The sequence below is a fragment of the Genypterus blacodes genome, unplaced genomic scaffold, assembly GCF_046128005.1.
Source record: "Genypterus blacodes isolate CSIRO-AG114 ecotype Tasmania unplaced genomic scaffold, CSIRO-AGI_Gbla_v1 ptg000131l_1, whole genome shotgun sequence".
In the NCBI taxonomy this organism is placed as follows: domain Eukaryota; kingdom Metazoa; phylum Chordata; class Actinopteri; order Ophidiiformes; family Ophidiidae; genus Genypterus; species Genypterus blacodes.
In genome coordinates, this window is record NW_027466933.1 from 1,523,983 (window position 1) to 1,541,670 (window position 17,688).

At 46.3% G+C, this 17,688-nt stretch overlaps 1 protein-coding gene across 5 annotated transcripts in view; it reads left to right on the forward strand.

Annotated features, from left to right (window-relative positions):
- The first annotated feature begins 6,576 nt into the window (after positions 1-6,576).
- The window catches only part of prdm16 (PR domain containing 16), a 161,958-nt gene continuing 150,846 nt past the window's right edge, over positions 6,577-17,688 (forward strand). For all 5 annotated transcript variants that reach the window (XM_076163463.1, XM_076163460.1, XM_076163461.1 and 2 more), the window contains exon 1: positions 6,577-6,852. In XM_076163463.1, the coding sequence (XP_076019578.1) occupies positions 6,816-6,852 (37 nt within the window). In that variant the 5' untranslated portion in view covers positions 6,577-6,815. The remainder of the gene's footprint in view (positions 6,853-17,688) is intronic.

Below are 17,688 nucleotides of genomic sequence, written 5' to 3' on the forward strand. Positions count from 1 at the left end.
TCAGACTGGGATCCGGAGCTGTTTGGAAGTTAAACTGGATATTCTCTCTCCTGAGAGGCGTTTCAATAAAACAAAATGCTTTAGGAATGGATATGATGTCATGCCAATCTAACTTATCTTCATGTCCTGCTTCTTGACGGGTGCCTGCATATTTGTGTTTCAGTTTTGTGTGATCCCCCCCTAATGTGCAAGTAATTCACTGAATAACATCAAAGTCAGAATGTGATGTTTGATTGGACAAAGAGTCGATCAGCATTTCAGAGAATGATTGACTGACTTTATAACTGTAACTGATCTGTGTAAGTAAAGCTGGTTCTCTCTGTGCTGTGTTGCATAGATGTACATGATCACTGCATTCACTCATATTTATTTTGTTTTTTTGCAGCGTGTAATCGGCCCCCTGTGTTCCCTCAGCACCGCAGCATGAGAGAGGTCCAGGGAAGCTGCTATGACCAGAACCAAACACCAGGATCCATATCGCATCTTAAAAGAGGTGAGAACAACAATCTCAGGTTGGACCTTCAAGGTAGTTTGTTTCAAAGATGAGAAGCAGAAATCCCAGACGCTGGTTTGCTTCAAAGTGAAGTGGTGGCAGGCGGCTCTCAAGAGTCCTGACCCGCCGCCGTGCCAGCCTGGTGTGAAATGGACACTTGTGGACTCGGCCTGTTCCATCTGTCCACAGTTGTTAATGATAACATGCGGCACTTGATGCTGCACACATGGGCCTGTTGTAGCCTGCCAAGCTGTGTGTGTTCATGGCATTAATTCTTCCACGCTCATGTGTGGTACCTGTGTGCGAGTGTGTGTGTGTACCTGTGGACTCTCTGAGTATGTGCAGGGAGGGAAACGGCTCTTATAATTCTGTTAGAATCAGAGGTTTATCCACAGGACCAAGACATTTCTGACAGCTTAATGTCTGCATTCAAATCAAACATCTTCAATCCAGACCCCCGGTGTGTGTGGTTATTTTTACACGATATTTCACCACATTTAGAATAATTAAAATGTACCTTTTATTGTGAAGAGGACATAAATATATTTATTTCTCTCTGGACAATTGAACAAATGTTGTAAAAACTCTGCAGTCATTGACAATTTTACCTTTAGAGGTTTAGAATATAATTTAGTTTTTGTCATTTTCATTATTTATTATTTTTGCAGTGGACTAAATGTTCAGTTGAAAATAATTCAATGATATTAACACAGATATTTAAATGGCTTTTTTTTTTGATTCATTAGTTGTAATTTAGATTTGGAGATGATATTTTATAGAGACCTGCAACAAATGAGTCCCTGAGGCCTTCAGGTAGAGTTTAGACCTGAGTGTGTTTGTGCTGCTCTGTACTGCTCTGTGCTGCTCTGTACAGAGCTCAGAGCTGCTCACACACTCTGTCCCCCCTCTCTTCAAACTCAAAGATTAACATTGTGATTCTCGGTGTCCCAGCAGACAGCTTGATTGATTACATCATATTAAGGTCATTTCTACATCGGGGTAATTTTCGCTCGCGCCTCGCGGCGCTGTTTAATGTGCGTTTGTTTGGCGGCTCGTCGCTGCGCTGATCTGCGGGGAAATAGATGGAGACATTAACGAGCGATTAATTAAAAACAACAACATTAATGATGATGGGACGGCGGGATGTCACGATGCTCTGAGTGCGTGGAGGAAGGTCTGATTCCCACTTACACGTAGCCCGGATGTGCGTGTTACTCGCCTGCATTTAAAGAATAAATCGTCATTTCATTAGACGATGTTTTATATAAAATTTTTGCTCTAGGTGAATTTTTTGTCTTTTAAAATTATTTTAGACTCTAATCGTTTAGATAAATAAAGCGCTATGACTGCACACACACACACACACACACACACACACACATATATATAACAATACATATTATTGCGTCATTATTTCAGACCAAATCTCATTGAAAATATAACCGCCCTCATTTATAATTTGTTAAATGAACGATTTCAGATTTTTGCAAATTTAAAGGGAAAAACGAAAATGTATCGGCTCAGATGTTCAAGCTCTGATCGATAGCAGACACAGCGTTAATGTGTGCGCGTGCATGTGCGCGCACACGTCACATCAGGCTGACAGCTGTAGTTCAGTGAGCGCGCGCTTATCAATACCGCACCAATAAGTAAAAAAAATCATCATTCTCTATTGAATCCGCTGTAGGTTAGTGGAGCTTTAATGCACGTGTCATGTATATAATACCCACAATACACCGCGCCTCACCTCAACGAATAGCTCCAACAATTCAAATCTTTATGCGCAAAAAATTATATCAATCTGTCTGATCAACAACACACACGTACACACATACACACACACACTGGAACCCATATTTAGGTTTGTTTTGTTTAATCATATTGTCTCCTATATGTCAGGCTTAAAGCTCCTGTAGTGTGTGTCTCTGTCTCTGTCTGTCTGTCTCTCTGTGTCCCCTCGTCATATCAGCATGTTACCAGCACAGCTAAAGGCCCACAGAAACCCAGAAACGTCCTGGATTAGCGGTCAGATTCTCCATTTCCCATAGACGCCCAAGGTCCTGAACCCAATTAATGGCTAATAATTACCAAGGCAACTTCAGTAGGAGCGCTCCTGGGGACTCCATTAGAGAGGGGGGCGGTGTGTGTGTGTGTGTGTGGAGAGAGCACGAAGAAAACCAGAAGCAGAGTTTGCTTATTGATTAGCTTCTCGATCTACGTTGGTTTATATAAATCTGAAATCGTTGGCATAGTTTATCATAGGTGATCTTGTGTTTTAAAGCCAAACACACTGAGGCCGGTGGCTCATCAGGTGATGGATCACACAGCAAGGTGCGTGCGCGTGCACGGTTGCGTGCGTGAGCGCGCTCGGCTCCATCCACGGTGTTAGAGTTACACTTATAGCTAATTGACAATGAGCGTCAGTCACAAAGGCCTGATGCGGCGCTTTGATGCTCCCCGGCCCGCCGCGCCCGCAGGCCGGACCGGGAGGCGAGCGGCTCCGGCTCACATGTCTAATGTGCGCCGATGCTATCTGCGCCCAACGTCTAATCCAGAGACCCGGAGCCTCTGCAGCGTGATGGATAAAGCTTGGGTTTCTGTGTGTGTGTGTGTGTGTGTGTGTGTGTGTGTGTGTGTGTGTGTGTGTGTGTGTGTGTGTGACCACACCGGTCCACAATATTAAACTTCCACAGTTTTGATGATGAAGGCTAATAATGGAGACGAAGGCGGTTTTGTCGAAACGGATTTGTTCCTCCCTTGCTTCCTACACTTTAGCCTCAAATTGAAACAAATGTGGTAAATGGTTGCTGGTTTGATTCTGGTTTCGTTTCGTAGTATACGTTGTATATCAACATGCAGCTGTGACACAAAACAAGCTCGCGCAGGGAGTCACATTATTCTGTAATACTAATGTGAATTTCTTTATTATGACTCTTTAATATGCTATAGAATCTAAACAGCCTGAGACAATCTCTAGTCTACTAATGACGCATAGTGTTCAATTATAAATGCATGAAATATGTACATACACACTCACTTTAATGTCGCACACAAACATCATCGAAATGTAAACGCACTAAAATATGTTAATACAGATAAAGCTCTACTGATAAACCTGCAGAGGCCAGAGACACTTTGTTATTAAATTGAATTAAACTAAATGAAATGCTTCACATGTTATATATAAAATAATACACTACATTAGAAAATACAATGACTCGATATGAGTTGTATTTTTAATGTTTTTTGTTTTTTGTTATTTAATCTTTATTTGACTCATTGGTTTGGACTCGTTGATGTTCTTGTCACTTGAGATTGTCATCTTGTCTTCAGTCGAATCAGACATATGAACATAATAATATTAAAGTGTTAACGTGTTATTGGAGATAAAGCAGCAGCGGCTCTTTGCGGGGATCGAACCGGCCTTCCTCTGCTTCCTGCCGCAGGGAGAGAAACACAAACCCTCATATCAGTGGAGCAAATACGGAAGATCAGTCGGTTTCTGCAGACGTTTACGCAGAGCCGTTAAATGACGCAGAGTCTCCCCGGGCCTCGGCCCACCTCCAGGCTCCGGGCCTCGGCCCCCCCGGGCCTCCGCCCCCCTGGGCCCCGGGCTCCGGGCCGGCGTGCCGGGGAGCAACACGTCTCTCTGCGAGCCTAATCACAGTTAATTGCTCGTTTTAAAGGTGTTGCTCCATGTGAAAGCGTTTGTCCAGCGAGCAACACTCAGAGGCCCCCGCGCGCGTGTGTCCGCGTGCTCGCTCACGCGCTAACTCCTTTTAGGGGAAGTCGCGCGCCTTTCCCCGGTTTTTCTCGCACTGAACCCTCGAGTAGGACACCATATCGATAGGGCCGATCGATTAAGACAATGGATTATTGATATCGTGTCGCCTCGCCTCCTCGAGACTCTGAGGAATAAACAGAACCTTTGCACGCGGAGCTTCGTCCCTCTGATGGTTTATTATGTGTTTATCGACCTGTTTGCCTCTCGGCTCGCTTCCCTTTTCTGCACAATATCAACGCTAACTTTGACAGCAAACTTCTCCATGACGAAGCTTCTGCAGCAGCCTGTCTGTCTCTGATCGCTCTGTCTGTCTCTCTCTCTCTGTCTCCGGACACTTCACACGCTCATGTGTCTCACAATCCCAGTCTATAACACCAATAACACTGCTCTAATATGGAGATAATACAGCAAATGACCGATAATTGTTATTGATTAAGAATCACGCTCTTCATTTCTCTTCCCACCTCTGGGTAAAGATCCCATGGTCATTTCTGAACAGGCCGGCGATGTGTTTGATGAAGTCAAGCCTCAGACTTTAGTCAGATCCATTTTGTTTGTATAATGAGCTGCGAAGGAAGCAAACCAAGGAAATGGAACGCAGCCCACGATGCGTTTATGCCAATGTATTGTTAGGGAAATAATAACACCAATAATAATAATAACGCCAATATTAATATTATAAATAGTAACCATAATACAAAATAATAGTTCATATGTATTTGTCATTATTTATATTTTCCTTATTCTTGTTTATTTATTTAAATAGAGGGGTTAAAGTACAGCCGCTCTGCCTGCAGACTGCAGTTGCTCCATCAGCGCCGCTCTTTAATGGCCTCCAAACATAGAGCCCCTTTATTCAGCCAAACTAGACGGAAACCATTCCCATATGACATGGAGCCCATGGGCCGGGCAGCACAGGAATATGACGAGCAGCCAACCAGCTGCTTTACTTTGAAAGGTAATAAAAAAAAAAAGAAAAAAGTCCCACAGATTTCACGAAGATTCTGTTTTTGCTTCATTTGACAATATATTATCCAATTAGAAACCACAAACAATCCTTTAAATATTTAATTAGATACATATTTCATAACAAAATAATAACGATAATATTAATAATAGTAGCATTAATAGTAATAATAATAGTATAACTATAATAATAACAATAATAATAAACAATAACAATAATAAACATTTCGTAAATTGGAAAATAAAATATGTTGCCATTTTCAAACCATTCAATACAATTAATACAATTCATAAATGTTACATTTAAATCTTTGCAGTTGCCTTAAATGGCCTAAATTGTAACAACAACATTAAACATGCGAGATGATAGAAATCTAACAGCAGATTCAGATTCCTTCGATGCAATTTGAAAAAAAGAAAAATTCTGCCAGTTAAATAAAAGTATATTAATAATAATAATATAATAATGTTAATAACATAATAATCGTAATCTTTACCTTCAGTGCTCTTTTAGTTCTCCAGCATGCTGCAAACAAACAGGTGCAGAGCTGAAGTCACACTTCACCTCCAGCCTCCGGTTTACCTGAGCTCGGTTTGACAGCGCAGACACACTGACAGCGGACACACACACTCACACACACCTTTACACTCAGAAATAACTGCAGAAATAAATGAGATTGTTACTAACGCGATCACTTAAACCCAAACCCAGCCTGGAGTTCTGCTCGGTGCGGACTGGAGGCTCCATACGAGCTCCAACAGCTGCTGAGGGCAACACACACAAACACACACACACACACACACACACACACACACACACACACACGGGGGGACAAACACACACATTCAACCAAATCATTGCCTACAATTTAAGTGCAACTCGGTTCGAGCCTTGCGCCTGCATGTGAATTAATGAAGTTAAAAATAACCTGAGAAACTGGAGCAGCCTGAGACGAAACACACGAGACGAGACGAGACTGCAGCGTCCACAGCTCCGAGACCGAGTGACGACCTGCAGAGCCTCGAGTCAGAGATGGAGAAGAGCACAGACATGTACCAGCAGTTCAAATAGTCACATAAATAAGGATCAATAATAGTAATAATCGTGAATAGTGGTGTGTGTCTCCCGGTGTGTCTCACCTTGACCCTCAGAGTCTCACTGTGTTCACCGCAGGTCGGAGAAAACCAAGCTGAAGCTGTTATAGGGGTAAAATCCAAGAAGCTGCTGGCAGGAGCTGAATGGGGAGCAGGGGGGGAGGGGGGGGGTGAGGAGGTGTGCAGGGGGGAGGGAAGGGGAAGGTGAGATGGTGAGGAGAGAGCAGGAGAAGGAGGAGGGAGGAGGAGGAGGAGGAGGGGAAGAGATAAGTGATCTAAAGGGGAGACGATAGGACAAAAAAAGTGATGATGATGAATACATTGGAAAGTTTTTTGGCCCCGGCGCGGGTGTCAGATTGAATGGCCTGTGCGCATGTGCGAAGGTGTCCAAACTGACAATGCTGGTGAGATGAAGATAGTGTTGTTGCTGCTTCTGGGCTCACGGAGGACGACGAGAGGAATCTACAAGCCGACGAGATGAGATCCAAGGCGAGGGCGAGAAAACTGGCCAAAAGTAGGTCCCGCTCGCTTTTCCTCCTTCTTCTACTTCTACTTCTTCTTCTTCTTCTTCCTCTTCACTGCGTCGTGCCGACCGGCTCGCGCTGCCCGGCGGCGTCCACGGGTGTCCAGCGTGTCCTCGTCATCGCTCATGTTCCCCGTGAGACAGCAGGGAAGACGCTTTGTCCGCGGGGGAGAGACGAGAGGAACTTTTCTTGCTTTTAAAAACGGCTCCCGGTCCGGTCCTCTGCTCGCGTCTTGGACTGGCGTGTGTTGTGTTTGTGTGTGAGTGAGTGAGAGAGAGAGTGTGTGTGCATGCTGCGGTCTTTGGCTTCGCTGCTTCTTTCCCACTGTCACAAAGTTTCACGCGTGATGAGAAACGCCGCTGTGCCGAATAAGCTGCAGTGTCAAAGTCCCAAACCTGCGCTGGACTCTGGTTCTGGACTCTGGTTCTGGTTCCCTGTTGTAGTTTTGTCTGTTTTTCTCTCCGCTTCGTTCTCTAGAAACAAGTTTGACCTGCTCAGAGTAGAAAGTTGTGTTAAAGCAAAGTAACTTTCCCACAGAGCGGCTCCGGGTCTTGTGAAATCCTGTTCCCGGTGTGTGTCGTAGTGGGCGCTGTGGCACCGCGGCAGCACCGAGCCTCGCACCGCGCAGCGCCGCATCGCGTCCCACCGCGCCGCACCGCGCCGGACTCGCTCCAAACATGGCGCGTTTTCAACCAAAACGCCGTAATTCTGATTCACTTCTCGTTTTTCTTGACTTTTTTTCACAACACGACCCCGCTTCACTTTACACACAAAACGTCTCGGTCCGGCCGCGAGAGAGTGTGTGTGTGTAAGTGCGTGTGTGTGTGTGAGTGTGTGTGTGACTCAGTGTGTGTGTGTGTGTGTGTGTGTGTGTGTGTGTGTGTCCGGGCCCTGTGGTTCCTCCTCCAGGGATCACCAATCAATACCGCGTCCTGCGCTCCACCAGCGGCTTCTGCTCGCGTCACACGGACACAAACACACGGAGCCTGTTTACCGTTAAAGACGTGTGTGTGTGTGTGTTTCTGTTCCTGCTGTCGATGTATGTCTTCTTCTTCTTCTTCTTCTTTTACTCCAGGTCTTGACTGACTTTAGTTTCCCTCCGTAACTTTTGAGGGTCAATCTGCCTTTTATTCTCTTTTCCTTCCCTCCTCTGCTTCTTCAGGCCTTCAGCTGTTTCTGCTCTCGTGTCTTTAATTTGATTGTATTTTATTACATGCAGTAGTTTCGATTTGAAGGTTTGTGCAAGTGCAGAGCGGAAACTAATTCATGTGTATTTTGTATTTACACAAATTAATTTAATGCTAATATTTTTTGAATCTCTCAGTCAGTCTTGTGTCTCAGCTGGTTGAGCTTGTTTGCATCTTTACGGGCCTTTGATCACTTTGTTCCTCTGCTCCAAACATCTCAGCCTCCATCTCACACACACACTATTTACACCACTTACAAAATACATATTGTTTGTATTTATTATTTTTAGTGAAAAACATAATTTGTGCTTTCTTTTAAGGCAAATCGTTTCTGTTTTTAAAGTATTTTTATTTCTTAAATTGTTGAAATAATACTCGGCTGTTACGTCAGATGGAATAAACATTAAATTCTTTCTGAGAGTTTTTAGCTTGTATTGTTTTTAGTGTTAGTAATAGAATAAAAGTCCCCGTGCAGTTCGGCGGTATTCTGGTCACAGTTATTACTCCTGCGTGCTTTACGTGATTGGTGCACATGGATCGACTTCCCGCTCAACTTATAAAAACAAAGAAATGGAAGAAAAAAAGCTAAGTGTGTGTGTGTGTGCGTGCGTGCGTGTGTGTGTTCGTGTGTTAACCCCGGGACCCGCCGCGGATTCCCGGTGCTCGGCGGTGTAATTACGCTCGGCCTCGACCTGTAAACAGGCCCGGCGTGTCGGTGTGTTGATCCGGATGCTAATGAACACAAATACCTAGAACACAGCGGAACACCGGCCAGGCCTCCGCTCTGCCAGAGCGGCCAGAGCGGCCAGGGCGGCCAGAGCAGCAGACACCAAACAAACATCGCGTTCATCTTAACATTCAAAACACGCAGGCCACAACTTTTGAATACATGCGTGGGTGTACCCCCCCCCCCCCCCCCCCTAACACACACACACACACACACACACACACATACACACACACACACACACACACACACTCTCTCGCTCTGCTGTTTTATATACATGATCTGCTCGCTCCATAGGAACACACACATGCAGCTTTAACAGTATATTGTTATTATTATTACTATCATATTATTACCATTGTTATTATTATTATTTCATTCTGACCCTTTTGCACACTTCCCTGCTCTGGCCCGGTGAAGGTTATACGCGTTAAGCACTCAAAAGTTGTGACGGGCCTGCAGGAATATGTGTGTGTGTGTGTGTGTGTGTGTGTGTGTATGACTGTAGCCTGTGGACTCGCATTGATCAGTGGACTCGGGCGCTTTGGTTTGTTGACATGTTGCGTTTGGGTTTCATGCATTAAGTGTGTGTGTGTGTGTGTGTGTGTGTGTGTGTGTGTGTGTGTGTGTGTGTGTCGCCCTCACCTATAATCCGCACGCAGGTGGACTAAAGCATCACGGCTCATTTACCAATCACGCTTTTTAAACTCACATTTCTCTGCCGCGGCCTACAAGTTGATTTTTATTAAATCTATTTTATTTCGCTATAATATTCGTGAGTGATCATAATAGTCGTCCTGCGGTGTTTAGCAGGAGATGATATTCGCTTTCCCCCGGTAACGTCCCCGGTGTCTCCGGTTCTCCCGCACGCGCAGCTTCAGGCCCGGTCCCTCCTCTGACACGTTAGTTCTCTTTACTCAAGACGGTGAAAAAATAGAATCGATCCACGCGCAGGAAATCCCGCGAGCCGAACCGAACACGTGATTAAACCTCCAGCAGCTGGGACGCTGTTTGGACCGGGACACACCGCAACATGCGGGACTGAAGAATTTAGCTTTGGATTTATACTGTAGTTGGTTGAATTATGACTTCATAGTAGTGTACAGGTGAGACAGTTACACACACGCGCACACGCTTACAACCACATAATTGTTTGAATTTGCACAGTATTTTGCTGTGTTTAATACAATAACACACTAATGATAATGAACACCAGTGAACTACACATACACTGTAACTGAGCACTTTTTCCTCCTTTTTTTTTGGCCCATTATTGATTTTTCCGAACCTGTTTCAGCCACTCTGGCCTCTGTCAGCATTATCAAGAGTCAATAAAATAAGAGGCAGCAGGCATGATGTTGTTTCAGGCTCCTCCGACCTGCTTGTTTCTGCTGATTTGGCACAAAACACACACACACACAAGCTGTGTCTCTCTCTCTCTCTCTTTTCTCCCCCCCCCCCCCCTCTCTCTCTCACACACACACCCCTCTCTCTTCCACTTTCTGGCCTGCTAATTGCCAGATATCCTATTGATCTGTGTGTAAGGCCCCTCAGATGGACTCCCAGTCATGAACTTGGCCTGGCTGTACAGTCTCTGATGTTTTGACAGAAGTAATAAAACCCAACCCATAACACTTTAAAACCAACAATGGCAGCTATGTTAAACTTCTGGCCCAACGTGCAGGGTTGTGCGCCTGCTCCCGTACAGCTGTAATATATGTCACATCGCACTGCTGCATGTTCGCAGATTAGAGGCTGGATGTTAAAATGAGAGGATGGCTGCATAAATGTGTGTGTAGGCCTGCAGCGGCCAACTACAATTCATCTTTGGAGCTTATTTTTGGAACATTTCTGAAACTATAAATTCCCCGGGTGTGACTGAAGCCAAAGATGCTTGTTGATATTAACACCTGCTTATCTCACATCTCTATGTCGGCCGGCTCAGTGCGTTTGGCGACGGTGTTGTTTTTAATTGATGGAGGCCACGGAGTGTTAGGGATGCAAATGCTTTCATGTTTGTGCTGCTTGTGTAGGAGACAAGGGGGGAAGTCTGTCTGTATTCATGTGTGATGAGGTGAAGGATTTCAATCAGACAACACAACACATTTTCCTTTTTTTAAATCTCTATTTCTAAACAATCTTCAACCATCTCGCGGCTGAGATGGATTATTATGACTTATATATTTTTAACACCTACAAAACGGCATTGAGAGCTTCTTTTCTGTCACGTGATAGTGATCAAGTGCAGTCAGATGATAAGAACATGTCAGTGAACACAACCCATGTTTTTTTTTTTTTTTATTGTTATTCAAAGTTTAGATATTTTCTGTCCCTTAATAAGAAGCTATTGTTGGGAGTGAAAGTTAGGGTTTTTAATAGTAACGTTAATCTTTCGCAGGCGTATTTAGCATAATGTTTTGCTTCCCCCTCCAGGCGCTTTACTTCAGTTAAGAGAAAGCTTCTCCCTGCACGTTCACGGTTAGTTCAATGTCACCTCACTGATTGGGTAACTTACAGTCCAGCCGTACACAAACCAGAGAGCAGCAACGTGTTCCTGAATTTAGGAGGACAGACAAGTCTCAAGAAGTTTGTCCTCTACTGACTCATCCAAAATACTTTACTCAGTCATTAAATAAAGCTCTGATGATCTCATCCACCTGTGCAGATAATACAAGAATACAACACACACACAGTTAGAATGTAAGAAGCTGCATACTCCACATACTTTCTCCTTGTGTTTGTTGGCTCTGTGATCCTCAGTAAGTCCCCATGTCATGTTGCTTCAACCAGCATTTAAATGCTTCAACCAGTCATCTTAATGTCTGTGTTGCCTCTCTCTCTAATTCACAGTGTGTACTGGAGCAACACACAGGCTGCTGCTGGTTTGGGTTTTTGAATAATGCAGATGTTATAGTCGTTCCAGTTTAGTAGAATCCTTGAGTCGGTGTGACTTCTGATGTGTGTGTTCAAGCATGAAGGCCTGAGAACGTTTGAGCGGCTTCTCTCCGCTCTGTTTCTATGATTGTGCACACTCCATGCATGTGCAGCAATGTGTATGGATCCTGAATGGACACCAGCACACACACACACACACATACACACACACACACACACACACACACCTACCTTTAGTGGTGACAGATTTTTGGGCAGTGGTACAATTTAACCCCAATCAATCACAAACTGGAAAGGTTGAGTGTAAATGTCATCCAACCAGCAGGAGCTGGCACTGTTGGCTAGCCGCGTGTGTGTGTGTGTGTGTGTGTGTGTGTGTGTGTGTGTGTGTGTGTGTGAGAATTAGTGCGTACACCATTTTGTGCAGTTGTTGGGACCGAGCTTTGACCTTGGCCATGTCTGGCACGGCGATGGGTGGCCACCTCTTACACCTGGACAGACATGGAGACACACACACACACATGCACACACACATTTTAGCCGCGTGCTTTCTGTCTGGGCTGTGTCACATTTTGAGTTGACATACAAATACCATTGCATTAAGCTCTTGCACATGGCTCTAAATCCCATTCATTCCATTGATACGTTGACCTCACATTATCCAGTTGGCAAATGCGCCTCCGTCCCGCTCTGCACCATGACCTCATCTGCCATGTTTGTAAAAACACAGCAATCTCCCCATCGTTTGGCAGCAGAGGAGGCTGGCATGTCTGAGAGAGTCTCAGATATTTGCCTGATGTTTTCTTTTTTAGCGGCGCCCTGTTTTCCATCTCTCTTCATACTCCTGGTCTCCGGCCTGAGATGGGGGGGCGCGGCCTCGTTAAAAATAACCATGCGGCACACGGAGAGTCGCTAGGCCATGGTTAAGAAAAAAAGAAAAGCCATTACACTGCAGTTAAATGCTTTTTGTGCCGACCTGCGCCGGCTTATCGAGTTACGTCTAGAAGATTCCATCCAGCTTCTCACCAGCCTAAGAATACACAGCGGCTGCTGGAGCAGAGACCCCATCTCTACCTCTGGGGAATGCTGATGAATGCTAAATCATTATCTCTCTCTCTCTCTCTCTCGCGTGTGCACTCTCCCTCTCCCTGTGTGTGTGTGTGTGGCGTGATTGTGCACCACCCGCTGTTACACAGTGTGTTGTTTGCAAAACAAGGGGGCAAGTGTGCAGAGTTCCTAATTAGCATGTTTTAGCGGCCCTCATGATTCCCCTTTGCATGGTAATATCCCAGGGATTGCTCAGCATTGTGACCAGTCTGATCTGGGTCTAATCCCAGAGGGTTTGGGTCTAAGCCTGCTTGCTTTCTCTCTCTCTCTCTGGCCCTATCCTCTTATTTATTCATCTTTTCTCCTGTTTTAAACTTTCTGCTTATTGTGATATCCTCCACGCACGCTACGCCGCGCCAATACGCAAATTCCACAAGTGAGCGTTTGTGTAACTTAGTTAATGAGTTTGCTAATGCGGTACAGTATTTGTTTTGCGTTCGCTTTCCCAATGAGCGGCGGTGAGCGAGAGCGTTTTCTTTAGCGGCCTCAGGAGAGCAAAAACACGGTGTCAGCTACGTTTGATTGTTGCCATACAGCTGTTTGACAAACTGGTAACATCTCTCCAAACACACAGACGCGTACAAACACAACCCCACACACACACACACACTCTGGCTCGCAGTCCCAGTCCGGCGCTGCTGATGACGGCTCATCCTGTCCAGATATGATAAGCAGACAAACTGCTCTGTCCCCTGGGTTGTTTGTCTAAAGAGAAGAAGAGAGCGATGTGGCGTGGCACAACCCCCCCTCTCCCCCCCACCTCCTCTCTTTGATGGGCCCGCCTGTTCAAAGCCTTGGCTCCATCTTCACTTCTATCTCTCCCACTCCTTCCCCCCTCCCTCCCTCCCCGCACCAACGTTCTCGCCGCGTTCCCCATTACCACAAAGATGGGCACGTAGTGTCTCATTAAAACGGATTAGAGCCATCTCCGCTTCTCGCACGGGGGGCCAAGAGGGACAGTTCTCTTTTCTAGTCTCGCCCCCCTCCACCCCTCCGCCTCTTTCTCCCGGAGATCAGGTTCTTTGATTTGGCCAGATAAAGACCCCCTTTCATGTCGGCGGGGACGGTTAGCGATTACACTGTCAGACCCATCGTTTTGGCCCGTTTGACAAATTTGCTGTGGGTGGGGCGGCGGCTGCAGTGGGGAGATTCACTATAATTGAGCCGTCATTATCCAGTGACCCTGCCAGTGGCGAGTGCAACAGGCCTCACCAGCTCACTATTTGTTTAATAGTTGGCTAACTTTCTTTGAGGGAGTGATGGATCGAGCGAGGGAGGGAGGGGGGGAGGGAGGGGGAGAGGAAGCAGAGTACGGCTCCCCAGATGAATGCCCCCGCTTATTGGACCACCTCTCTCCAGCGCTCCTGTCCGTGAAAATTGGCTCCATTATATCCGTGCTGTAAGTTTCTTTTCTCACCCGGCTCCTCCCCGGTGCAACACAATTAGGCCCGAATCACCGGCTGCCATTTATTTTCATAGAAAATGAAAACTGGTGGCATGTTGATTACTGAACTCCCCAGAGACAAAAGGGCCACTATTGGTGTGACTCTAATTTCATTAAGTAGAGTGTGGTGCGCTGGGTAAATATATTAAGCGCTCCCCCTCAGCCCGAGCCCTCCATTTACCTCAGCCACTCTGTATGCTAAGTAAATCCTTTGGCGTTACACGTGTGGAATTGGAACAAATCTCCCGAAACGATTTGGCTGAAATGAGGCGCATTTACATGAAGTTCCTGCCTTTTTTTTTCTTTTCTTTTTTTGTCTCCACTGTTGACAAACAAATTTGTATTTTTCTTAACCGGGCCTTATTTCTTCCTGTCATATAAAATATAACTTACTAACATCAAACACAAATGCTGGGTTTGCTGAATGTTGTACTTGGAAAAACACAACATTCTTGATTGGTTGAAGGTAAATGTGGGCAATGTGTTTGTTGGTTAAACTGGTCTGTGTGTGTGTGTGTGTGTGTGTTTTGGGGCAGTGTGGTGTGACTTTATGAGTGTAGAGATTTTGATGAAGGAAATAAGAGCCGTGCTCGTTAACCTGGAGTCAGATTGGTTGTGAAATGATGAGTAGGGTGGAATGTGTTTGTGCGTGCATGAGTGTGTGTTTGTGAGTGTGTGTGTATGTGTAGGTGTTAGAAGGGTCTCAGTTAAAACATTTCAAGATGGCCCATTAGCCGGCATGGGCTGGTCCCCTCCCGACACTAGGATTCCTCTGTGCTGACCCCCTCCACCCCTCCACCCCTCCACCTCTCCGTCCCAGAGGCCCCCAGCCTCATCCTGCCAAGTGTACGGTTCCAAAGTAACGATGAGGCTGCCTGCGTGTGAAAATATTGAATTGCAAAAACATCCCTGGGTGAGAGGGTGTGTGAATGGAGCTTTCAGCGCCGGGCCCGACCCGGGCCCTCTGCTACTGACTGACGGACAACAAATGGCATTTTGTGTCCAGAGAGGGGGAGAGAGAGACAGAGAGACAGAGACAGAGAGAGAGAGAGAGAGAGAGAGAGAGAGAGCAGACAGAGAGGGGGAAGAGAAAAGAAAGGAAGAGGAGAGAGACAGAGAAAGGGGGTCGATCTTGAGGGTTTCCAGCCCTCTTCAGTCTGGGGCCCTATATGCAAGTCTGAAGTGCCTTATCACATGACCTGTCTGACCTTTGGCCCCCACTCGGCTAAGGCTGTTGGGCCGCTCTGTAGCGAGGGGGCACAAAGTCTTAGCGACTCAAAGGCCACCATTCACCCCCCTGCAGCTCCACTCCAAAGGTAATAGGTAAAAGTAATGTCACTGACCTCCACTTTCCCTCGCTCCACAGGAGGGCAAAACTCTTAAGATCCCCTGATAATGTCAAAGTTACCGTAGGCGGTGGCCATTTTGGCTGCTTATCCTCTGGCTGCGTCCCTGTCAAGCTCGACGCAGAACTCTTTGGCCTGCAGAGACATTTCATGTTTCCCCAGTTCAGACACTGATGGAAAGTGAGATTGACAATGTGATGAAAATGTTAAAAAGTGCAGAGTGGCCTACAGTTGCCATGCACTGGGGACACAGTTGTGTAACTGGTCTCTATGTGTGGGACATTAGTGAATTTCTGATGTCTCTGTGGACTGACTGGGTCACAGTATGACCGTAACCCCCTGTCTCGCTTTGCAACCCACACTTTGGCATCTTTCTCTCTCCCTCTCTCTTAACCAGTCCTAGGATTCTTTCTTCTCCTCTCTCTTTCTCTCTTTCCCCCCTCCTTCTCTGGAACACTGGAGTTTCTCTCTCTCCGGTCTCCTTTGAAAAGATGCGGCGTCTTTGTCCGGCCTGATAAAGGATGCCATAGTTCCCCTTTTCCCCTTCTTTGTGGCCCGGGGGCTGGCGGCTCCTGTAGAAGTGCAAATGGTATCCTCTCGGAGGGGCTATCCCCGCGGGTCCTGGAGGGCCCTCTCTCTCCTCCAGGCTGGGCTAATTACCACCGTGCCCCGCCACCCCACACCACCCCACCCTCCCACAGCCCCCACTAGCTCTCTGGTCCCTAGAACCATTGGACGGCACATTCCCACAACCAGCACCTGGCCTTCTTTTCTCCTGGCCCGCTTTGATGGCTGACACCCCAGCCCTGCCCCTCCCTCCCTCCCTCCCTCCGTCCTCATCCTCTTCTTCTCCTCTCCACCCCACTACTACCTCATCTCTCTCTCTCTAACTTCTCCCTCCCTCCCTCACTCACTCACTCCTCTCCCTCTCTCATTAGTAGGGGTTTTAAATTGCTTTCTGACCCTGACAAACTGCTCTTGTTGAAAAGGGAGATGTCGAAGAGGGAGGGCAGCTGATGTACACAAGGGATGAAGAGGAGGGGGAGCTGCGGTCTGGGTAGTATGCCTCTATGTATCTGGAGTGCAGTACTATTTAGTCACATTGTGAGTTTGTTCAAGAACGCCCCAGTTCCTCGCTGAGAGGACGGAGAGCGCACACACACAGTGGTGCTCCTCTGTCTGGTGGGGGTGGTGTCTGGTCCCCCCCTGTTATTCTAGCGTAGAGTACAACCCCCCCCCCCCCCCAATCAATTAAACATGTTATGACACGACAAAAGTAATCCATGGTCAGGGTTGTCAGTAATGGTTGCAGCGTTGACGCCTTCATCAGTCTCCAGAGTTATCAGATATTGTTTAAGCTTTATCTGGACATCCTAAGCTGCGGCCTCATTCTTTCACAGGTTAGTTTGACGTTAGTTTGATTTGGCCATTGCTAGAAAAATAGTGATTAGCCTGATTATATTGCATGTCTACGGTTTATGAGTTTTGACCGGTGGCTGAGGTGGATTTTACTGCAGCAGTAATCGCAGATGGGTGTTCTGCATCTAACCTTAAATCAATTTCCAAAATTAGCTGAAACACAAACATACGCACGCACACACACACACACACACACACACGCACACGCACACAGAGAGCGAGAAATATCTAATTTAGTTGCATATTTGCGTTCCACTGCCCATAGGCTTAATCAATACCTTCCCCCTGTGGATTTGACCAATTCATAGCTGGCCTTTGTGCAGCCCAGCGATCTCGGCGAGCGTTTGGACAGCTTTCTGAGGAAAACAAATAGCTCTATTACAACCTTGCCTCTCTGTGATGCTCAGTGTCCCAAAGGCAAAGTGTATTAATTGTGTGTTCCCCCCCCACAGGAAAAGGATCGGTCGCAGGATAACCAAATAACACGCTGCTCCACTTTTCTGAGGAAAGGTGAATTGCCCTGTCAGCTCGTTGTTGGAACCCTCAGCACTGAATTTCTTTAATTTAGGGGAATTTTCTCAAGCCGGAGAAGCAAGATAGAGCTAGTTTCAGATGGATTTGACTTTATTTTATGTTTGGGAATGTGCGATACGAGTGAAGTGTTTTATTGTAGCGGATGCTGTACTCATAGTTATGAACAC